This window comes from Nycticebus coucang, chromosome 10 (assembly GCF_027406575.1).
Source record: "Nycticebus coucang isolate mNycCou1 chromosome 10, mNycCou1.pri, whole genome shotgun sequence".
NCBI classification, from domain to species: domain Eukaryota; kingdom Metazoa; phylum Chordata; class Mammalia; order Primates; family Lorisidae; genus Nycticebus; species Nycticebus coucang.
The window spans coordinates 114368334-114390778 of NC_069789.1; the positions used below are offsets into that span (position 1 = coordinate 114368334).

The window sequence follows — 22445 nt, forward strand, 5'->3', positions numbered from 1 at the left end:
ACTCCTTGAGCCACAGGTGCCGCCCAAGGCTGAACTCTTTAACTGGGCAAAGATATACCCAGAACAAAGACATTCCCCAGCTTCCCTTGTTGCTCAGCGTGGCCATATGACAAAAGTGTTAGCCAATGGGATAAGAACAAAAGTGGTTCATACTATAAAGGGAAGGGGTTTCTTATCTCCCTTCTTTCCCTTAAACGTGAGCAGACAACAGTTAGTGGAACAAAAAGACACAAGAAGCCTAACATCAGAGCTCACACCGGAGAAAAATAATTTTTTATAATTTAAACCACTGTTGTTTTATTCTGAGACCCTACCTAAGGGAAGATACCCAGGGAAAGTAAAGTCTGAAAAAACAAAGGCTTCTCAGAGAAGTGTAAGGATATTCCTACAAGGTCCTCCCCAAGGTAATGCAGCTCTTAAGAATTTATAAAACTGGGCGGCGCCTGTGGCTCAAGGAGTAGGGCGCCGGTCTCATATGCCGGAGGTGGCAGGTTCAAACCCAGCCCCGGCCAAAAAAAAAAAGAATTTATAAAACTGGGTGGGTGCTCGTGGCTCAGTGGGTAGGGCACCGGCCCCATATACCGAGGGTGACGGGTTTGAACCCAGCCCCAGCCAGCTAAAACAGCAGTGGCAACAGCAACAAAAATAGCCAGGTGTTGTAGTGGGCGCCTGTAGTCCCAGGTACTCAGGAGGCTGAGGCAAGAGAATCACCCTAGCCCAAGAGCTGGAGGTTACCATGAGCTGTGATGCCACAGCACTCTACTGAGGGTGACCAAGTGAGACTCTGTCTCAAAAAAGAATTTATAAAACTTAGCTTCCTGGGTCCTTGAACTAACACTTGCTGCCCGTTTCTGCTTCTGAAAACCCTGCACATGATTTGACATCTCCAATGAGAGGTAATATGGTAATTCCTTTGTCTGTCTACTTGTGAGTACAATAAAAGGATAGGGACAGAGCTGATTGGGGAGCTCAGCCATTTTGGATTCTAGTCTGCTATGGCTCTGGCCAGCTGAAATAAAACCCCTTCCTCTTCTATCTCCTGTGTTCAGGTGACTCTTCTTCTCTGCCAGACAGAGATTCCTGAAACAATCCCAGTAGCCAAACATATATCTCAACTAATACACAATGGAATATCGCATTTCACTGATTCTAAAACATGCATTTTTCACATTTTAACACCTCTGAAACTGGGGTGCATTGTGCCACTGGTAAGATCTTAAAATAACCTTTGGCCCTTGGACTTTTTTTTTTTTAAGAGACAGCACCACTATGTTACCCAGGCTGGAGTGCAGTGACTATTCATTGGTGTGATCATAACACATTGCAGCTTCCAACTCCTAAGCCTCTGGAGTACCTGGGACTACCAGCATGCGCCACCACTCTTGCTTTAGCCATTTTTTTTTTTCTTTTTTGTAGAGACAGAGTCTCACTTTATTGCCCTCCGTAGAGTGCCGTGGCATCACACAGCTCACAGCAATCTCCAACTCCTGGGCTTAGGTGATTCCCTTGTAACTGGGACTACAGGTGCCCGCCACAACAGCCGGCTATTTTTTTGTTGCAATTTGGCCAGGGCTGGATTTGAACCCACCATTCTTGGTATACAACCCACTGAGCCACAGGCGCCACCCTTGGCCATTTTTTTTTTTAACATTACAACATCTACTAAAGGATAGCATCTGAGATCTATGAAATGCAATGCTATGTAAGTAGTTAAAATATAATAACATGGGTACTCATATTTGTGTTTCTTCTTTCAAACAGTAGTCACAAAAGTCAAAGGAAAGAATGGGGAAATAGTAATTTGAAAGTCCTCACCCCAGCTCAGCACCTGTAGCTCAGTGGTTAGGGCACGGGCCACATGCACTGGGGCTGGTGGGTTCAAACCTGGCCCGAGCCTCCTAAACAAACAAAAAATAGCTGAGCATTGTGGTGAGTGCCTGTAGTCCCAGCTACAAGGGAGGCTAAGGCAAGAGTATCGCTTGAGCCCAAGAGTTTGATGTTGCTGTGAGCTGTGAGGCCACCGCACTTTACCAAGGGCAACATAGTGAGACTCTATCTCAAAAAAGGAAAGGAAAGGAGAAAGAAGAAAGGAAAGGAGAAAGGAAATGAAAGGTAAGGTCCCACCCCTTACCCCAAGAGAGGTCACACACACAGCTTGGGGTCTCTGTACCCATGCTGACTTCTCTGATCTCTTATCAAGCTGTGGCTGGGTCTGCCTCCTCTCCCCAGCCTGGAATTGGTAGTCTTTGAGAGTGAGGAGCAGGACTAATATTCTGAGATCCCAGGGAAAGTGAAAAGAGACAGAGAAAGAAGAAAGAAATTGTGAGGAAAGAATCCTCAGGACCCTGATAAGAGTGTAGTAGCCATTTTGGAGAAAACAGGCAGAAAACTTCATGATCACAGCAAACCCCCTCCCCACCCTTTGGAATGCTGCAAGGCCAGTATTCCTAGGAAACAACACAACAGTAACTTTCCATCCAGCCCAGGATGGAACCAGAGATAAACCCCTGGCCCCCTCTGTGAAATGGACTGACTCCAAGATAAGCCCTTGGTGCAAAGGTCAATCCCTCTGTAGAAGAGGATGACTCCCCTAGAAACCCCCCTCCAACATTCCAACCACACTGATAAGGTTAATAAAAGCCTCTTGAAGCTGTGTGACAGGGAGCTGCCTTTGGTCAGACACCACTCTGCTCTTTTCCTCCTAATAACACCTCTCCTTAATCCCTGGACTGGGCTTGGCATGGTGGCTCACTCCTATAATCCTAGTACTCTGGGAGACCGATGCAGATGGATTGCTTGAGCTCAGGAGTTCAAGAACAGTCTAAGCAAGAGTGAGACCCCATCTCCACTAAAAACAGAAAAAATATATATATAGCTGGACATTATAGCATGTGCCTGTAGTCCCAGCTACTCAGAAGGCTAAGGCAGGAGGATAACTTGAAACCAGGAGTTTGAAGTTGCTGTGAACTATGATGATGCCACCAGCACTCTTCCCAGGGCTACTGAGTGAGACTCTGTCTCAAAAAAAAAAAAAAAATCTTTGTCTGGGCTCTTCTACTTCTTTTTTTTTTGTAGAGACAGAGTCTCACTTTATCGCCCTCGGTAGAGTGCCGTGGCCTCACACAGCTCACAGCAACCTCCAACTCCTGGGCTTAAGCGATTCTCTTGCCTCAGCCTCCCGAGTAGCTGGGACTACAGGCACCCGCCACAACACCCAGCTATTTTTTGGTTGCAGTTCAGCCGGGGCTGGGTTTGAACCCACCACCCTCGGCATATGGGGCCGGCGCCCTACTCACTGAGCCACAGGCGCCACCCAGGGCTCTTCTACTTCTTGTGTACTATCACCCCAACTCTACCCTCAAGCCCCTCAAAGAACAGGAGAGACAAGGAACTTGAAAAGGGAATGAAAGGATGAAATTGATTTAGAAAAGACCCTGAAGGGGGTAGAAAGGTGCCAAAGTTAATGAAACCAGAAGCTACCAAATTCTCATTTTTATAGGATGGCAAATAAGAAAAGAAACAACTTGCTGAAACTGCTAAAACTCCCTCTGCTTATAAAATAACAAAACTGGCTGAAATCTTTTGGAACCAAGATGGCCAACTGGCATCAACACAGAACAAACTTAATAACATCATAGCCTGAATTTCCACTTCTTGTTTCGTGTCAGATACCAGTCCTAACAATGTTATGGGTTTTCTTTTAGTAGCTTGGTCAAAATGAGAGGACCAAGAAAAAAGAAAAATAAAGAGACAAAGAGAAAGTTGAAGAGTTAGCTGGGCCAGGAAATCTGTATGTTCTTTTTCACAAGGATCAACACTACATGTAGCATCTTGTTCCAGGCTAACTCTATTTTTATTTCATATACCATTTTTTGTTTGTTTGTTTTGTTTTGTTTGAGACAGAGTCTCAAGCTGTCTCTTTGGGTACGTGTTGTGGCATCATAGCTCACAGCAACCTCCAACTCAGGCTCAAGCAATCCTCTTGCCTCCATTTTTCTATTTTTAGTAGAGATAGGGTCTCGCTTTTGCTCAGGCTGGTCTCAAACTCGTGACCTCAAGCAATCCACCTTCCTCAGCCTCCCAGAGTGCTAGGATTACAGGTGTGAGCCACCATGCTGGGCCCATATACCATTCTTTTAATTATAAATTTAATAAGGGAAAGACAAACAATCATGAATGGTTTTTGCTATGTTTGTATTTTCTTAACTAAACTATTTCTTTAGCTATGTTAATTGGATTGATTTGTTTTTTATTGTTTTAAGGTATTTATGATCTTTAATACAAACAGAACATGGAACCATAAAAAACAGTCTGAGAGTAGGAGGTCAGAGAAGACCCCAATTAGGCCATGTACACAAATCACAGAAGTGATAATACCGAAGAAGCTTGTTGTTCAGACAGACAGATGCTTCTGTTCATACCAAGGTAACAGAAGAAAAGAGTTATTTTATCTCCTTATTTGGTCCAGAACAAATTTTGTCATCTTTAACAAAGTTTAAATGTTTCGTATATTCTAACCGTAAGGCCCTAACTCCATTCTGTGCCAAAGAACCAGGCTTACTCCATACTGTTAAGAGCTGTCAGCACTTCCCCCTCCTCCTCTTGGTAACCACAGTGAGCTTCAGCTGTGCAGAAGTAGGAAGACTAGCTGAAAGCTGCAAAACCTCGTGAAACCACAGCCCTGTCTGTGAACAACCACCACCCCGACCTCCGTCTGGTTTCCCTTGTAACCACCCGCCTCACCTCATCCTATAGTTCTAACTTTGCAAGTTTGGGCTTCTGTAGAAATTCTGCTTGAGCTAAGGCTTCCCATCCCTCACCAAAAGCACTGTATAAAAACCTTGCACCCCTGCTTCAAAGGAGTCAAGAGACTTTGAGGCGTGATCCTGCTCTTGATTGCTGGCCAATAAAGGACCCCTGCTTAATTTGGACTTAGTGTGCTGGTGTTTCTTTATAATTCCACTCAAGTTGGGTATAACAGAACTTTATAAAAGCACTCCCTCTCTCAGAGCAAATAGCCCCACCCATGCATGTGGGTGAATCTCGTCTGTTTAGAGACCTCCATGCCTCTCCCCCACAAGTTGCACTGGAAGAAAAGTGAAGTTTTAGCAAGACGCTTTTGGAGTTTTGGGGGTTTTTTTGAGACAGAGTTGCATTTTGTTGCCCTCTGTAGAGTGTTGTGATGTCATAGCTCACAGGAACCTCAAACTCTAAGGCTCAAGTGATTCTCTTTCCTCAGCCTCCCAAGTAGCTGGGACTACAGGCGCCCGCTACACCACCTGGCTATTTTTAGAGATGGGGGTCTAGCTCTGGCTCAGGCTGATCTCAAACCTGTGAGTTCAGGCAATCCACCTGCTTCAGCCTCCCAGAGCCCTAGGATTATAGGCGTGAGCCACCACTCCTGGCCTGCTTTTGGAGTTTTAAAGATGCCAGGCCTCCGTGTTGCGCTGGGTTCAGGGTTTTCTGCATCTACTTCTCTCATGTTTTCTGTTTTCTTTTGCCCATCTTCTGCAATCATTTTTTTTTTTTATTTATTTATTGTTGGGGATTCATTGAGGGTACAATAAGCCAGTCACACTGATTACAATTGTTCGGTAAAGTCCCTCTTGCTGCAATCATTTTTTAAATTTAATTTCAAACCTATTTATAACTAACACTTGAATATTGGCTTTAAGCTTATTAAATCATTATTATTAGTAACGTAAGCACATCAAGATATTCTTCCCTTAAGTACTCCCACATGCGCCTGTGGCTCAAAGGAGTAGGGCGCCGGCCCAATATGCCAAAGGTGGCAGGTTCAAACCCAGCCCTGGCCAAAAACTGCAAAAAAAAAAAAAAAAGTACTGTCTTAAAGCCAGCACAGGGTGGCAGATGAGCTGGGCTCCTATCTCCTCATTGCTCAACTTGCAATAAAGCTTTTCTTTTCTCAAAAACCTGGTGCCATCATATTGGTACAAACTTGCTCTGTTTGCTAATAGAAGGAAAAAGGAATTGTTAATTCAGATCTAGGCACTCCCAAAACTGTTAGCATTCATCTCAGAGATTCTGTTAAGCCAGCCCTGCCTAGCCCTGATCCTAACCTGGTCCCTCTCTGACCCACTGCATCCAAACTGACCCTTCCCTTACTCCACCCCACCCCATTCCTGATCCTACATTGAGTCTGTTCTAACCCAGCCCCAGTCCCCATGTCACTCACATAAGGGGAGGTTAGAGTCTGAGGCCATGGCCAAGGTCCCAACCTCCTGGAACCTCTCCAACTGTCACAGAACCTCCCTTCAACCCCAGCTGCAAGCCAGACTGAATCCCTGAGCCCTGCCTGTGGATGGCAGGGAAGACCAAGAAACACAGAAGACGGGGCAGAGAGATCCAAATGCCAGGACACTGAGTCTGAACCCCAGAGAGAAACCAATGGGCTTCCAGGTGGTTAGTGAGGTATCTGGAAAGAGGGACTGAGGCAGTTGGCAGTCTGCTGAGTACATCTGGGCACTGGTCCTGCCCTGCATCTCCACATGGCCCAGAGGCCTCCATTTGATCTCCAAAGCACCCAGTCTGGTTTCCTGCCAGCAGAAGCCAACAATACCCAAGGCAAGACCCAAAACCCTCCACCAATTACCTATGACACCCAAGACCCCCCTCCATTTATCAGCAGTCACCGGGTCAGTATCCAAGACTCCCCACCAGCTATCAGTGGTCGCTGGGTCAGTATCCAAGACCCCCAACCTGCTATTAGAGGTCGCCGGATTAGTATCCAAGATGCCTCATCCATTACCTACAGTCGCCGAGTCAGTAACCAAAATGCTCCACCAACTTTCCAAACTCAAGACATCAGTATCCACAGCTCTCACCCCCTGACCAATACCAACTCAGTTACCCACAGTGACCACGAACTTATCCAAAACCACCTACTGACAATCAGTGTTCAAGTTCCCAAGCCACACACCCGGACCGGTGTCGATATTCCCCCATCAATTACCCACAGCCCTGAGCCCAGTGTGAAAAGCATTGAATCGTTTGTGTGGAGCTCCCAGGAGAATTTCCTAGAAAGTGTGCCCAGCTCCCAATTCAACCAGATTCCCCCAGACAACAGCCGCAACCTTTCATTGTGCAGTTCCACAGGGACCAATTCTGGCTGGTAAGACGCAGGGGCCCAGGCAGTAGGCCAGGTTTGGGGCTAGAATTCTGGGGGATAGGAAACAGCCAAAAGTCAGGGACCTAAAGCATGGTTGGTATATTAGAAAGTAGAAGTATGGCAGTTCTTGGAAGCTAGACCTAAAGGCTGGTTCTAGATGGTACATGGCAGACAGGAAAGACCTGAGAGATACAGGACATGGAGGATGAACATGGGGTAGACAGTCTGGAGGGTGGACCTGGGATGGCTAGGTAGGGTGGCCAAACTCAATTCTGACACTGGTGGTCGGCGATCCACTACAGGTTTCCGAAATCTAGCCACCAGTCACTGCTGCCCATATGCTGGCGGCTCCTGCATGAGGCCAGGAAGATCAGCCGCCATCTGAGCCTGGTGTTGAGCCTGGCAGGCTTGGTGATCATCAGTCTCATCTCTCTGGGCCAGACCTGGATCCACTTCCAGGTGCCACTGACATCTCCTGGGGATCCTGCCGGCTCCCAGACCATCCTCATCAACACCATCTTCTTTGTGCGGTGCCCTGATATTTCCTGCCTGCATGAGTATGACCAGAACGCTTGTAAGGCCTGCCCTGTCCTCAGCACTCCTAGAACTCATCTCCTGCTTTGTCCCAGGGACCCTTTCACCTGTCATAGAATGTTTTATTCCTTCCCTAGAATGATCCTCACAGGCCCTGTATGGCCCTCACTGACCAAGATAATCCTCACAGATCCAGAACAGTCCTCACAGCCCCAGGAAGATCCTTACTTCCTGGATAGTCTTTATGGCCCCAGGATAGTCTCCCTGTCCAAGATGGTCCTCACTGCCTAAGATAGTCCTCATTGCCCCGGGAGGGTCCTCACTGCCTGGGATGATCCTCACAGCCCTTAGATGGTCCTTAACTGTTGCCTACCTCACTTCTCACTGTCAAAGAACCTGTCCTCACCCATCCAGAGATATATCTCCAGGTATCAGCCTCAATATCTCTTCTTTAGAACCCAATTTAAATGTTCTTAAAATTAGAATAATTTGCAAGAAAGGGGGTTTGAGAATACTTCCAGATTAACTGATGACCCTTTCCACAAGGCCTGGAGTCTGAAGGCCAGTTCTGATATTCCTGATTTTCTTCCTTCCCCAGATTTGTTGGACCTGGCCTGGGCCTTCCTCCTCTTCTCCAGCATCGCCAGCCTCTGCCTCTGCATAGCCCTAATAAGCACTGTCTTCTTTACCAGCTCTAACCTGACCATGTTGGATTTCTTCATCTTCATCACCAGCATCCTGGCAGGCACAGCACTAAGATCCTTTCCTTGGGGACTTCACCCAGTGCCAATCATAAAAACCAACCCCATCCCCACCACACTCCAATCCCGTCACCATCTTTACCTTCATCCCCAACCCCAATCCCACCTCCTCTCAAATATCCAATTCATCCCAATAAAAAATGCCAACCCCCAGTTCAACCCCATCTCCATCACCAACAAATGTCAAACTCATCCATATTTCTTTCCATAATGGTCATCCCCACTCCTACCCCACCCCCAGTTTATCTTCTTTCCAATCTCCAACCCATCCCCATTACCAGCCCAATGTCTTCACAAACCTCAACACCCAACTTAATCCCACATCTAACCACCCTCGGCATGTTTCAAATTCCGCCTAATCCTATCACCGGTAAACTCCAACCTCAAACTCAACATCGGTCTATCTCTAACTTCATCTTCTTCTCAATACCCAACCCCAATCCAGTCACAACTGCACCCACATCCCTACCACCTGTGTACCTCACTCTCAAAACTCAATCCAACCCATTCCCAACTCCATTATCTTACCCATATCTAATCTATCCCTGCCCCCAACTATGACCCTGTCCTATCCACAACCCATCCTCATCCCAACATCATCCTAAACCTCAACCTCAACCTCCATCCTTATCACTCAAAACTTTAACCTCTACCTCCCAATTAATTTAACCTTTAATTCCCAACCTCATTCGAAATCTGCTCCACCCCTGGCTCTGTGTTTTTGTTTAAGCTACTTAGTCTTCCAAAGCCACAGTTTTCTCATATGTAGGATGGGGAAAAAAATGTCCTACCATATGTAGATGTAGTGAGGATTTAATTAGAAAATATCAGTATTTGATGGTAACTATTTAATTTTGCACATGTCCTTAACCTCCCATTCCCACCCAAGTAACTCAAAATTGACATTCCAATTAAAATAGTTTAGTTTTCCATTTGCATGCCCAATCATACTTTAAAATGAAGAATTTTAATCTAGAAATAAGGGATATTGTGTTCCTGTCCCTTGTAGTAATTGATAACTTTTCATTGCATTCTTAAAGAGTGATAGTAAGGGCAAGAATAGAGAATGCTCAGCTTCTTGTTTCCTTGTTAGTAACTAATACTTACCCAGTTTATCTAATAGCTCCTTCTAATTGTTCAAACATAAGGTACGAAGTATGAAAACACCTTGGTTTTAAGCCACCTATACCAGGACATTTTTCTATGAGAAAATCATTTCTGGGTGGCGCGTGTGGCCCAGGGAGAAGGGCACCAACCCCATATACCGAGGGTGGCACGTTTAAACCCAGCTCCAGCCAAAATGCAACAAAAAAATAGCTGGGCATTGTGACGGGCACCTGTAGTCCCAGCTACTTGGGAGGCTGAGGCAAGAGAATCGCCTAAGCCCAAGAGCTGGAGGTTGCTGTGAGCTGTGACGCCCACCACACTCTACCAAGGGCAACAAAGTGAGACTCTGTCTCAAAAAAAAAAAAAAAGAAAGAAAATCATTTCTGTCCATTCCCCCTTTTAAGTAAGCAGAAAACATCTTCTATATTATTTTTCAATAATACAAGACAAAATTTGCCAGTACACGACTGAGAGAAAAAAAGTGTTTTCTCATTCATAAATTATCTCTAATTCATGTTATTTCAAATATCCAGAAGCACTTAGTTCTTTGTCCATTCAGAAGCCCCAAATTAAAGCCCCAATATAAGGATCCTCTCAGTCCTTGAGGGCTTACTATGTGTGAGGAAATGTGCCTGGTACATAGTACCTGCTGACAGCCCTAGGAGATGGGTCCTATCATTATGCTCACTCTACAGGAGGGAACTAACGCTCAGTGAAATAGAGTAGCTGCCCTAAAGTGAGAGGCAGAGAAAGGAAAGAGCTCTTTGTTCTGTTGGCCTCTAAGCCTATGGTTTTTTGTTTGTTTTTATTTTTTGTTGAGGCAGAGTCTCACTGTCCCCCTGGGTAGAGTGCTCTGGCATCATAGCTCACAAAACCTTGGGCTTGAGTAATCCTCTTACCTCAGCCTCCTGAGTAGCTGGGACAACTGCCTGCACTCTTGTTCAGGCTGGTCTTGAACTCCTGAACACACCCACGTCAGCCTCCCAGAGTGGTAGGATTACAGATGTGAGCCACCTTACCTGGCAATCCCATGGTTTTATTTTTTTTATTTATTTTTTTTTTTGTAGAGACAGAGTCTCACTTTATGGCCCTCGGTAGAGTGACGTGGCCTCACACAGCTCACAGCAACTTCCAACTCCTGGGCTTAAGTGATTCTCTTGCCTCAGCCTCCCGAGCCGCTGGGACTACAGGCGCCCGCCACAACGCCCGGCTATTTTTTGGTTGCAGTTTGGCCGGGGCCGGGTTTGAACCCGCCACCCTCGGTATATGGGGCCGGCGCCTTACCGACTGAGCCACAGGCGCCGCCCAATCCCATGGTTTTAGACACTACTATTGCCTGGCTAAAGAACACAGCTTGCAATTCTGGTGTCCTCCAGCATGGCATTGTCTTCTTCCTGCTTGTGAGCAGAGACAGGGTTTAAGAGGTTAAATAAAGTGAGAAAAGAATGAGCAAGAGCTAGGCAGGCACATAACAATGGACAAGGGTCCTAATATGCCTGATTCCTGGCCTCCTAATACTTGTGTTCATGCAGGGACCGGCATCATATTGAGTGTTCTGTTCTACCTGCTCCAGGCCCATGAGTACCTGCAGGAAGGCATGACCTACCAGCTGGGGCTCAGCTTCTACCTGGCATGGACTGGTGTCTTCCTCTTCCTGATAACTGGTCTGGGCTGGGATGAGGTTGAGTTTGGGAATGGGTTCAGGGATGCAGATAGGTATTGTGTGAAATAGATTTTGAAATTGGAATGAGGTTGTTAATAGGGCTGAGGAGGATATGACTAAGGTTGGAGAGACAGGGTTGGGGGTGCACATGGAGCTGGATGTGGGGATGAGACTGGGTTCAAGTTTAGAAATGGGTTGGGGATGTTGCAGGGGATGGAGTTGAGTTTGAGTTTAGGTGTAGTTTTGTGTGCTCGCTTTGGCAGTACATATACTAAAAAAATAGGAGTGGGATTGTGAGCAGGTTAGGGGATGGGATAGAATCGGGGATGGGTTTAAAACTAGGTTTGGGGATGAGGTTTAGTTTGGGAATGGGTTGACACAGTGTAGAGCACGCAGTTGGGCTTGAGGATGGGACTGGACTCAGGCCTGGGCTGATGAACTCTGTGTCTAACGCCCTCTGTTTTCTTCCTCTCCCCAGGTTTGTTGTCTTATCTGAATTACACAAATTTCTGGTCCATCCTAGCAATACAGGCCATTTGGACTTAGGGCATGGAAATGCTGGCCTGCTCCCACAACTCTTTGTCATGAACCTAACAACCCTGCCCTCTAGCCCCCACCTCCATCAAGACTCTTTTCCTTTTTCAGTCCCTTCAGACTTCTCTCAACCCAGATTAATAATCTATATTATTAAATCTATTTTCTGCCCCAAATATTCCTTAATTTAGCTCAGTACCTTGAAAGTGTTCTGTGGAACTGCCAACCCTTTCTAGGGCCATCCTTGGGCCCTCCAGAGTATAAGGAAAGGAAATAAGCTCAGAGGTAAGGGTTCAAGGCACAAAGCTAGCAAAGAGGTTGGGCTAATGGTCTCTAGCAGGCACACAGTATAAGGGAGAACAGAAGCCAGTTCACCAGGAGCCTCACAGGCCACAGTGAGGATTTTGCCCTGGAGTGAGACAGCAGCCAGTGACAGAAATGGCTCTTAAGAGAGAAATGGAGGTCTGTTTTTCTTCCTTCGCCCACAAAGTTCACTAGAAAGGAGTCTCTTCACTAGAAGGAAAAAAACCCAATTGACCTGGAGGACCCACTAAACAAAGTCTGTTCTATTCACACAAAGGAATCCTTTCCCTTTGTCAGTGTCTAATAATTCTGTACCTATTGATGTGTGGAGACTACTTACGGGGCAAATTAGAGTGAAATAAGCATCTTTATCCATTTATGTGTGTGGTTGTAAAGTAAAAAATCTACACCAAAAAAAAAAATCTACACCAAATTGTTTTTGTTTGTTTTTTGAAACAGAGTCTCAAGCTGTCGCCCTGGGTAGAGTGCCACGGTATCACAAATCACAGCAACCTCCAACTCTTGGGCTCAAGAAATCCTTTTGCCTCAGTTTTCCTATTTTTAGTAGAGACGGGGGTCTCACTTTTGCTCAGACTGGTCTGGAACCCGTGAGTTCAGGTTATCCACGGGCCTCAGCCTCCCAGAGTACTAAGATTACAGGCATGAGCCACCCCCTGGCCGCACACCAAATTGTCAATAGCGACAATCTCTGGAGAGTGTGTTTGGAGCAAAGAAGTTTCATTTTTTTAATCTTAAAAAAAAATGTTTTTACATTCTTGTTAGTTGAAAGATACTCAGATCTCCAACCCCACCAAGAATTCGGGCCCCAGGCCTTAGACCGGACCTTCGGTGAACCCCAATCTCCTCTTCTTCCAAACCCACCACCTCTCCTCCATCAGACTCGAGAGTCCAGGTATTCAGCCCCTCCTCCCTCAGACGTCACGGTCCCGCCTTCTGGACCCTGCATCCCCACTCCAGCCCGGCCTCTCAAGGCACAGACTCCGCATCACGTGGGCGCTGTCCCAGAACGGCCCTCTGTCAATCTCGGCACCGGCCCCGCCTCCCGCCCTGGGGCTGAGACTTAACCTGGAGTCTGGCCTTTCAGCGTCGACCACGCCTCCGCAACCAACACTCGCGCGACAAGGACGATGGCAATTCCAGTTGCTTCTTTTCTGGCCCCGCCCACCTCAGGGTCTTCTCTCTTCACAAAGCGTCCTTGTGTGCTGTCTTCAGAATTGCCTGATGCAGATGACCAGATATTTTTTTTCCAATATGCCCTTGCTCCTTTTTATACATCTCCAGAGACAATGTCTTCTCTTCTATTCCGGGAGATTCTAGTGGAAACAGGCATTATTCTCTTCCGCCAGCACTAAAGCGGGGGTTCTCAAACAGGCGCGCGTCCAAGACGCTGCGGATGGAGCCCGGCCCGGCGCGGGAACGGGCCTTGCCAGCGGCGCGCTCTATAAAGTGGGGCGTCCTCCAACCCGCGCACGCTACGGAGAGGGTAAGGCACCGTAGGAGCTTTTTGCTTTTGGCTTTCCTCCCTTTCTCCCTCCTCCTCCCCTCCCCTTCCCTTCCCTTTGCCGGTCTCTGCAGCCGGGCGTTGGGATGAAGGATGTAAGTGTCGTGAGGGTTCCGGGCCTTTGAGGGGAACGACCACGTGCTGTCGTAGACCTGGCCTTCCCAAGGACCCGGCGAGTGTTCTGATTGAGCCTAGGGGTCTTCCGCTGGGATAATGGTGGCACTTTGTGGGTACCTGGGCGGTGGCAGTTCCTACTGCTAGGGCGAACATGGGAATGGGGAGTTGTCCTGGGCTGCTCTGCAGTCGGGCCGCGCCGTTTCTTCTTCCTGCGTCGCTTGTCTCCGCCATTTTGATTTACTGGGCGCGGGAGAGGGAAAGAACATTAAGGTCTTTCCGAGGTTCCCTACTAGCTTCCTAGCTACATGTGCTTTCGGTAGGAAGTAGCTCCGATTTTGTCAATTCTGGGCAGCTGGCATTTTTGTGCAACCCAGCACAAAGACTATGGGGGATGGGAGAGGAAGCGATGTTGCAGTTTGTGTAGGTGCAGAGACGGGGTATGGAGTCAGCAAAAAAGTGGGAGTGAGGTGGTTCTAAGTAAACTGTTGGCTTGTTTCTGAGAGCCAGATAGGAATGGATTTAGGAGAAAAAAACGAGGCCTTTGTCCACGTGCAGGAATGATTCTGACAGTTAAATCCTAACTGTAAGCAGTCTCCGCGTTACAGACGATTCGCCTGAGGGCGTACGTAATCAAGGAGCTCCCCATGCTCATTGTCTCATTGAAGAGGGATTTGCTTAGCTTGAGGGGTAAGATCCTAACATTAAATAGTTAACGGAGGTTTACTGTGTGGTTATAACGTCACTTGCTACATTTTATGGTGGGAAAAAGCCGGGCAGACAATCCTAAGATACCTTTGTCAAGAAACTGACTTTATGACTCGGCGCCCGAAGCTCAGTGAGTAGGGTGCCAGCCACATACACTGTGGCTGGTGGGTTCTATCCCGGCCCAGGCCTGCTAAACGACAGTGACACCTGCAACAAAAAAATAGGGGGCTTTGTGGCGAGTCCTAGCTACTCGGTAGGCAGAGGCAAGAGAATCGCTTAAGCCCTAGAGTCTGAGGTTGCTGTGAGCTGTGATGCTGCGGCACTCTACTCAGGACGACACAGTGAGATTTTTTTTTTTTGTAGAGACAGAGTCTTCACTTTATGGCCCTCGGTAGAGTGCCATGGCATCACACAGCTCACAGCAACCTCCAACTCTTGGGCTTAAGCGATTCTCTTGCCTCAGCCTCCCGAGTAGCTGGGACGACAGGCGCCCGCCACAACGCCCAGCTATTTTTTGGCTGCAGTTCAGCCGAGGCCGAGGTTTGAACCCGCCACCCTCGGTATATGGGGCCGGCGCCGCCCTGACACAGTGAGATTTTTGTCTCCAAAAAAAGAAAGAAAGAAACCGACTTTAGTAGTAAGCTCCCCTTCTCTGGCAACAGAATCAGATCCCAATTCTACACCATCTTTGTCATTGTGTCATTGTCTGATTAACGTAGCCTACCTTCTTGCCTCAAAAATGGTCTTTTCATTAAGAAAAGTGTTGAGGCAACATTAGATAGATGTTAACCTTAAGTATTCTTTCTTGAAATTTCTCCTTTTTAAATTTTTTTATGAGCTTGTTTCTATGCTCTGCTTGAATTGAAAGACCACAATAATTACTGAAACTTAATACAATATATGGGTATTATTACCGTGTTTCCCGGAAAATAAACCATGTCCGAAAATAAGACCTACTTACAGGTTTCCTTCTGGGTGAAATATAAGGCATCCCCCCAAAAACAAGGCCCCCCCCCAGGCCCTGTCTCAGAATGAAAATTAATTTACCGTAAACTGGTTGCTAGGGCCGCCCTGACTGGCATCTTGCAACCACTGAGTTACAGCAGAGTCCTGATGTCAATGAGGCAGAGTGGAGGTCCAAGAGTGAGCTGTGAGCGTGGGGCGGGAGAGAGGAGGAGACTTTTGCAGATGCATGTAGAAGAACAGGAGGATCAGAGCCCATGGGACGCAGAGAATGTGGTGAATGCTGGTCTGTCTCTGGTGACACTGCCTGATGCTCGTGGCCGCCCTCATGATGACTGAAGGTTCTCAGTCAGTGGCAGACCCTGCTCCAGCCCAGGTCCAGTCCCCAGGCAGGCCCTAGGGGGAAATATCTGATAAAGAGGTGGGGGGGATCACTTAAAATGACACAGGTGGATCAGAGGGGACAATTAAAATGACACAGGAGGATCAAAAGCGGTTACTAAAATGGTAATCCCCCCCCCCCATTCTCCCGTGCCATTTTGATTCCCCCCTCTGATCCCAGGTTCCTTCTGGGTGAAATATCCCCCTGTGTCATTTTAAGTGATCCCTCTCCCCCCACCCTGATACCCCAGTTCCTTTTTTTTTACCCCTAGAAATGAGCGCAAAAAGAAAAAGCTACTCCGTGGAGTACAAGAAAGGAATCGTGGAAGACTCTTGGGGCCAAAATCTTACTGCTTTCTGTAAAGAGAAGATGTTGAGTATCCGATTGGTCCGAAAATGGCGAGCAGAGTATGGTAACCTCATTGAACAAGTGGATAAGGGAAATGCTAAAAAGCGCAAGTGTGGATCAGGTCGGCAACCATTATTTTCCGAGCTGGAAGACCTGGTTTGTGAATGGGTTGTTGACAGGAGAGCAAAGGCTTTGGTTGTGAATAGGGCTCGGATTCAAGAATTTGCCCTTGCAATGGCACCACAGTTTGACATAGCCCCCGAAGACTTCAAAGCATCACAACACTGGCTGGATAATTTCCTTCAGCGAAGTGAACTGTCTTTAAGAAGATCCACAACATTGTTTAGGCTGGAAGATACTCAGGTTACTACCGTACCGTATACAGGTAATAAATTTCCTTTATTTTCATTTAACAATAAATGTGTACTGTATTCTTCTTCATGGAAAAATAAGACATCCCCTGAAAATAAGACCTAGCGCAGCTTTGGGAGCAAAAATTAATATAAGACACTGTCTTATTTTCGGGGAAACAAGGTAATATCTGATAGAAGCCATTACAGTAGTAGTGTTACCGTGTATGTGCAGTATATCAGAGATCCGACCTAAAGACGTCATGTCATCTGTAATCTGGGGGCTGCCTGTATTGCCATGTCACAAGTAAAAGTATTTTTCTCCTGCATTAATCCTTGGCATGTCATCTTTTAGCATTATTAAAATCTTCCAACAAATTGGAAAATATTCCAAAAGTAAGTTTCATATTTCACTAAAATAGTTAACGTTTTTCTACTTTATGATGCTGTTGGCACCCTTAATAAGACTGATGGTGGAGAGGGTCTTCTCACTCTGTCACCCTGGGTATAGTTCAGTGGCATTATCAGGCTCATTTGCAGCCCAACCCTTGGGATCAAGTGATCCTGTTGTCTCCACCTCCCCAGTAGCAGGGACCATAGGCACTAACTACACCTGGCTAATTTTTCTATTTTTAGTAGAGATTGGGTCTCACTTTCCCTCAGGCTGGTCTTGAACTCTTGAGCTCAAGTGATCCTCCTGCCTTGGCCTCCCAGAAGACTGATTTCTTAATACTGCCATTTATTGTCTATCTTGTATTTGTTATAAGTCATCTCTAAAATGTCTTTCACAGCTGATTTGTTCAAACCTGGTTTGGTCAAGGGTCTCTGGTCATTGCTTACATCTTGGCTTCCCCCTACCTACAATAGCCTGCTTCCTCCTTGTTGCTCTCAGTAGGTTCTTCTGAGGGATTTGCATCTCGGCAGCTTTCCCTATTCAGGGTTACTAGCAGGTATAGCCACTGCTGAAAAAATCTGTAACACTAAGCAAGGGAAGAGTGGACATTAGGGCCCACTTCATGCAGTGGGTTTAAAGGCCTAGACTATGAGGACTATACCCTGCGTACCTGTGACATTGCAGAACTGGTTGTTCATACCTTCCTGATGGATTTTGTGTTTGCTAGTCTCTAAGCTCTGTAAGCTTGGCTTCTGTCCCTGAATGTAAGAGGCACTGGGGCCTTATTGGATAGGGGCCGGGGCTCCCATGATGTCTAGCACTGGGCTCTGATCACCCCTGAGGACACAGTGCCTCCCAGGACCCTTGACACCTGGGGGTCTGAGGAGCCCCAGCTTTGATGTTCTCCTGCAGACTGTCCTTCTCCATCCCCTTACTAAGCTCTTACCAAGCTCTTGTGTGTTACAGGTGTATCTTCAAGCTCAGGGGCCTCCTTCCACACCCCATCATGGTAAGACCATGCTTTTCATTGCCTGATAACCCTGGCCTAACATAGCTCACCATCTGGGATAACTTCAAAGCAGGTGTCTCCGGGACCTAATTTATGTGCTGATTCACAAACAGTAAACATAACTGTAGAGAATTTGGACCTGAGTCCAAATTCCGGCTGTCCTGTCTGTGGGCTTGGAGATAGTCATCAGACAGACGATTGCTGTCCTGCGCCTCAGTTACTGTATCTAGAGTGAGCACATCAGGAGCCAGTGGCCCAAGTTATTCAAACTGTTGGGGTGACATTTCTTGCTTTCCAAGGGTTGGTGTTAAGTAAGAAATGATTTGCATGGACTGTGGGGAAGTAGTATTTGAGTTTCAGAGGAAAGGGCTAATCAGAAACCTGTCAAACAGCAATGTGAAGGAAGCAGAAGGGTTCTTAACACTAGGCAAGGGAAGAGTGAACAGTTTCCTGTCACATGGGGCAGGTTTTGTAGACTAAGCACGGTGTTCTTTACACAAAGCTTAGCTTCTGATGACTCACCTGTGTATAAATGCATACAGTCATTGAAGGAGCTTTTAGTTTACACAATAGCAATTGTTCAAATAACAGGATTTATCTAGCGGGTGTTTCACAAGTGTTCAAAAGCTAAATGGAGGAAAAGTGTGTGTGACCAGAAAGAAATAAGTGCTCTGAACCCTGAGTGGACTTGGCATTTGTTCCTTCAGTGTCAGGAGTGTCAAGAACAAGAGCTATAGTGAACTAGAACTAAAAATATTCTCTGGGCTCTTGGAGATTTTGGCTTTTTCTGGCAAGGAGGCTGCTTTCTGTGAAAGGTTGGCTTGGATTTCAAATCTTCTGAATATCTTTCTGGGGTACTCTGCAGAGCTCTGAGCATTAGGCATGATGGGGTTAGAGGGGACTCCTGGGGAAATCTAGTAGGGAAGTAACATTTCGGTAGGGACGCCAGCGCTAGCTCAGGGTAGGGAAGATATAAGGGACCTGCAGCGTCTGTCGGATTCTGACCTGACCCATAGAACTCTCAAGGTGGAAATGTTATCTATGGTGACCAGGCCAGCACCTGCTGACCACCAGGGTGCCAGGGAGACACAGCTGTGTGACAAAGGTTCTTGTGAACTCTCTTCCCACAGGTAAGGGCGGGCAGCTTGGGCGAGCCCATTTGGGGTGGAGTTAGAAGCAGTCAAGGTTGTGCTGGCCAGTGCTGGACATCAGACCCTATCCTCCCACTGAATTCCACAGACATACATCTGCCAGGCATCTCTAGTCCCATTTTCCAGAAGGAGAAACGGTCTTGAGGTCTGGTCAGTTCGCTGCAGATCATACGGTCATTCAAGGAGTGACACTCAGGTTGTGCTGGACAGCGAGGGGTGATCTTAGGGAGCAGGCATTAGAAAGCAGCCCTGGGGAATTGCTCAGCACCCCCAGGGCCCTGGTATAGGTGGGATTTCTTGTTTTGGGGGAGTTTTTTTGCCAGGATCTCTTGAGTTCTCTTCTGCCTTGTCTCAAGGGACGCAAGTGGGACTGGGGCCTCTGATGCCCAGCACTTGGTTCTAGCCACCCCTAAGAAGATGATGCGCCCCCCCCAGGGGGTCTGAGGGGCCCTAGCTCTGCAGATGGGATGATGATGGTACCATGGCTGTCCTGCACCCCACTGACCACCTTTCCCTGTCTTGTGCCCTACTACAGGTGACTCCTCCAGGTGCTGTAATGGTTTAGCCATCACTCTGGGTAAGAACAGGGCACTGCCTTCTAGTCGTGGTGGTGGTGGCAGTGCTGGTGCTTACACAGAGGCTGTTGGAGGGAGGCTGGGTTACAATGAAATGTCATATGTCAGGATTCTCAAAGGGCTTGAACTTGGGGACCCCCATGATGTCCAGCACTGGGCTCTAAATACCCATGAGGACACTGTGCACCCTGGGACCTTTGACACCCGGGGGTCTGAGGGGCCCCACTCCAGGAGGTGCTGTAGGAGGTTGTTGGCATTCCCCATGCCCAGCACCTCTTCTGTGTCCTTTCCACAGCTGCATCCCGCTGGACTCTTCGCTGTCCCCTGCCTTGGAGCAGCAGAGGCCATGACTGTCAGTGCTGGCACCGACGTAGGGGGCCAGTTCTGCATATTCTGTATGTTCTCCACGTACACCCAGCTTTGAGGAGAACCCCACACAGCTCATGATAACCTGCATCCTGCAGTCATATGATGGGGAACCATGCCCTGTTCCTAAATTCCAGAGAGCTGGTGCTGCTAATCTGACTTGTGACGCTCTTCAACAATGACCTCCCCAAGGTCCCACGGGGGAGATGGCTGTGCACCACTGCTCAGCTTGCTGCTGGTGACCTGGTGCCAGCGCTGAGTCCTTCCTGCCCTTTGGCCCTGGACTACCAGGGAGGAGAGTGTCCAACTAGATCTGCCATGAGCCACCCTCAGCCCCCTCATCTCATCTTGTCCCCCGTCCCAAGTTGCCTGATGACATCCCCTTTACTTAGCTGCAGCTCTTACTAGACAGCCTGCTAGTCAAGGTACAGGAGTGCTCAAAGCCATCACAGAGGCCTGGTGGAGCCAGGCTGCACCAGGCTCAGGCTGGCTCCTCTGCCACTATGCAGAGAGGAGGGTCCTGGAGCTGTGCAAGGAAGAGGGACAAACCCCACCTCAGCTGACCAGGCCTAAGGGAGGAGCTGCTGAACCACAGCCAGGGCTGGGAGGCCAGGTTCCAGTAGAGTTGGGGTCAGGTAAGCCAGTACCTTGCTTATGGGTGAGCCATGGTGTGACAACCATGTTCAAAGGCCCCTACCCCTGTGGATTTCACTGGCCAGAGCCAATGGGAGGAGCAAGCACTGTTGGCCACTTGTCACAAGTCTGGGTGCAGTGACTCCTGTGGAGGAAGCAAGAGCCTGCCAGACACAGTGTTGCACAGCTAACAAGAGTGGGCGCTACAGTGTGCCCACTCCTCTGCCACACAGAGCCCCAAAGCACTGTAGCCCCAGCAGGAGACCCCATGGCCCATGACAATGAGGCTGAAATTTAGCTCAGAACTTTTTTAAAGGTTTTTTTTTGTTTAGTATTTTTGCTCTGCTTTCAGGGTAGGTACCACTTGGGATTCATTCCTCTTTGTGAATGTTGTCCTCAATGGCCAAGTTTTAGGTTTCTTTGTTTTTGCTATACCTTCCCCTTTGGAAATAATTTTTTTGTTTGCTATTTTATCAGCAGCCGGTCCCTCCAGGTGGGTCTAGTTTCTCTAAGAATGACCCCAGGCCATTCTGGGCCTGGGTTCAGGGTGTGTTTAGGCAGAGTGACAGGAAACAAGTCCATGAGGACAGCCCTGGTGGTTGTGGCTCCACAGCCCAGGTGCTGGGTACACAGGATCACTCATTAAATGGCTGATGGCATCACTCTGTATAGACCGTGGTGTTTAACTGTCCCCATGTGAGCTCTCATGTTGAGCTGGATCCAGGGGTGCCCTGAGGACAGGACAGAAGTGCACCAGCCCCTACATCTTTGGGCCCCTAGCTCTGCAGGCTATTCCAACAGTCTGCTGAGTGGGAGTGGGCTCTTGACAGCCCAGATCACAGTGACAACCCCAGACAGTATTTTGAGTCTTAATCTATAAGCAAGAAGCCCCCACCAGAAGGTACCCTTAGCCAAGGAATTCCCAGTCTTGGCCAGGTCATGGCTACTAGTACCTCTAGAGATGACAGGATAGTGGGTGGGTCAGGGATGGTCTGCACAGGCCATCTTTAGGGCCCAGGGCAGGATTTTCCACAATGCAGGGGAGGGGGAGCTATGGTGGTGGCCCCCTTGTGAAAGAATTCGCTTGGCATCTCCAATTGTGAGGACTATTTTGAGTCTGCTGGCCCTAGCCCAACCCTTTACCATTGTCCCCACATTTTTCTCCTGGTTGCTAGGAGTGGTTCTATGCCACCAGCCCCCTAAGGTACCTCCTGGCAACCACATCTAATAGGTGCCAAGTGGCTGTAACTGAGCACCCACCAAACCTCAGCCTCCGCATCTGTCCCCCCACAGTGAGGTCTGGCCCTATGATTGGGATGGCTACACTGCTGGCCTGTGTTGGCAGGTTAGGGCAGTGTTACAGGTGCACACTTGTCCCCCATAGGGCCTGCTGTCACAACCACTAGGCTCCTCAACTTCAGCATTTTTTTTTTAGAGACAGTCTCACTTTATGGCCCTTGGTAGAGTGCCGTGGCCTCACACAGCTCACAGCAACCTCCAATTCCTGGGCTTAAGCGATTCTCTTGCCTCAGCCTCCCGAGTAGCTGGGACCACAGGTGCCCGGCTATTTTTTGGTTGCAATTTGGCCAGGGCCAGGTTTGAACCCGCCACCCTCGGTATGTGGGGCCAGCGCCTTACCGACTGAGCCACAGGCACCGCCCAACTTCAGCGTTTTTTAAAGAGCTGCCCCCACCTCCCTCCAAATAATTGCTGCACACGCTACCATAGGCAACCCAGAGAGAATGTCCTTAGCACCATCTGCTCTCTGCTGGTCCCTGGGAGGTTAATTTTGGGGATTGTAGAACCTGCTGGATTTATCTTGGGTGTGCCAAATAAAACTTAACCCCTTACCAAAAAAAGTCACAGGATTGGTGCTGTCTGGCTGGGGGGTGGGGAGGG

The 22445-nt window shown here is 48.0% G+C and overlaps 1 protein-coding gene and 2 non-coding genes across 7 annotated transcripts; all 3 read left to right on the forward strand.

The window, feature by feature from the left end:
* Window positions 1-13231: 13231 nt before the first annotated feature.
* Window positions 13232-22397, forward strand: LOC128597167 (uncharacterized). Of its 5 annotated transcripts, none has more exons than XM_053607320.1 (4): window positions 13232-13535; window positions 15971-16453; window positions 19508-19549; window positions 19843-22397. In XM_053607320.1, exons 2-4 carry the CDS (start codon window positions 15994-15996, stop codon window positions 19992-19994), a joined length of 654 nt encoding a protein of 217 aa, XP_053463295.1. In that variant the 5' UTR covers window positions 13232-13535; window positions 15971-15993; the 3' UTR covers window positions 19995-22397. The 5 variants fall into 5 exon arrangements, 3 of the variants coding, with proteins under 3 accessions (XP_053463295.1, XP_053463294.1, XP_053463293.1); XM_053607319.1 differs by having other exon boundaries at window positions 13233-13535; window positions 15992-16453; XR_008383219.1 differs by lacking the exon at window positions 13232-13535 and having other exon boundaries at window positions 13544-17821.
* On the forward strand, window positions 17612-17702 carry LOC128598010 (small nucleolar RNA SNORD88). The gene has a single exon (XR_008383532.1). It is a non-coding gene; the product is annotated as a small nucleolar RNA SNORD88 (small nucleolar RNA).
* On the forward strand, window positions 19680-19770 carry LOC128598011 (small nucleolar RNA SNORD88). Its single transcript, XR_008383533.1, has one exon. It is a non-coding gene; the product is annotated as a small nucleolar RNA SNORD88 (small nucleolar RNA).
* Window positions 22398-22445: the final 48 nt, after the last annotated feature.

Coding starts and splice junctions, on each gene's coding strand:
- LOC128597167 (XM_053607320.1), top strand. CDS start 15,994: ATGAGCGCAAAAAGAAAAAGCTACTCCGTGGAGTACAAGAAAGGAATC. Junction 16,454..19,507: donor TACTACCGTACCGTATACAG/GTAATAAATTTC, acceptor GCCCTACTACAG/GTGACTCCTCCAGGTGCTGT. Junction 19,550..19,842: donor TGGTTTAGCCATCACTCTGG/GTAAGAACAGGG, acceptor TCCTTTCCACAG/CTGCATCCCGCTGGACTCTT.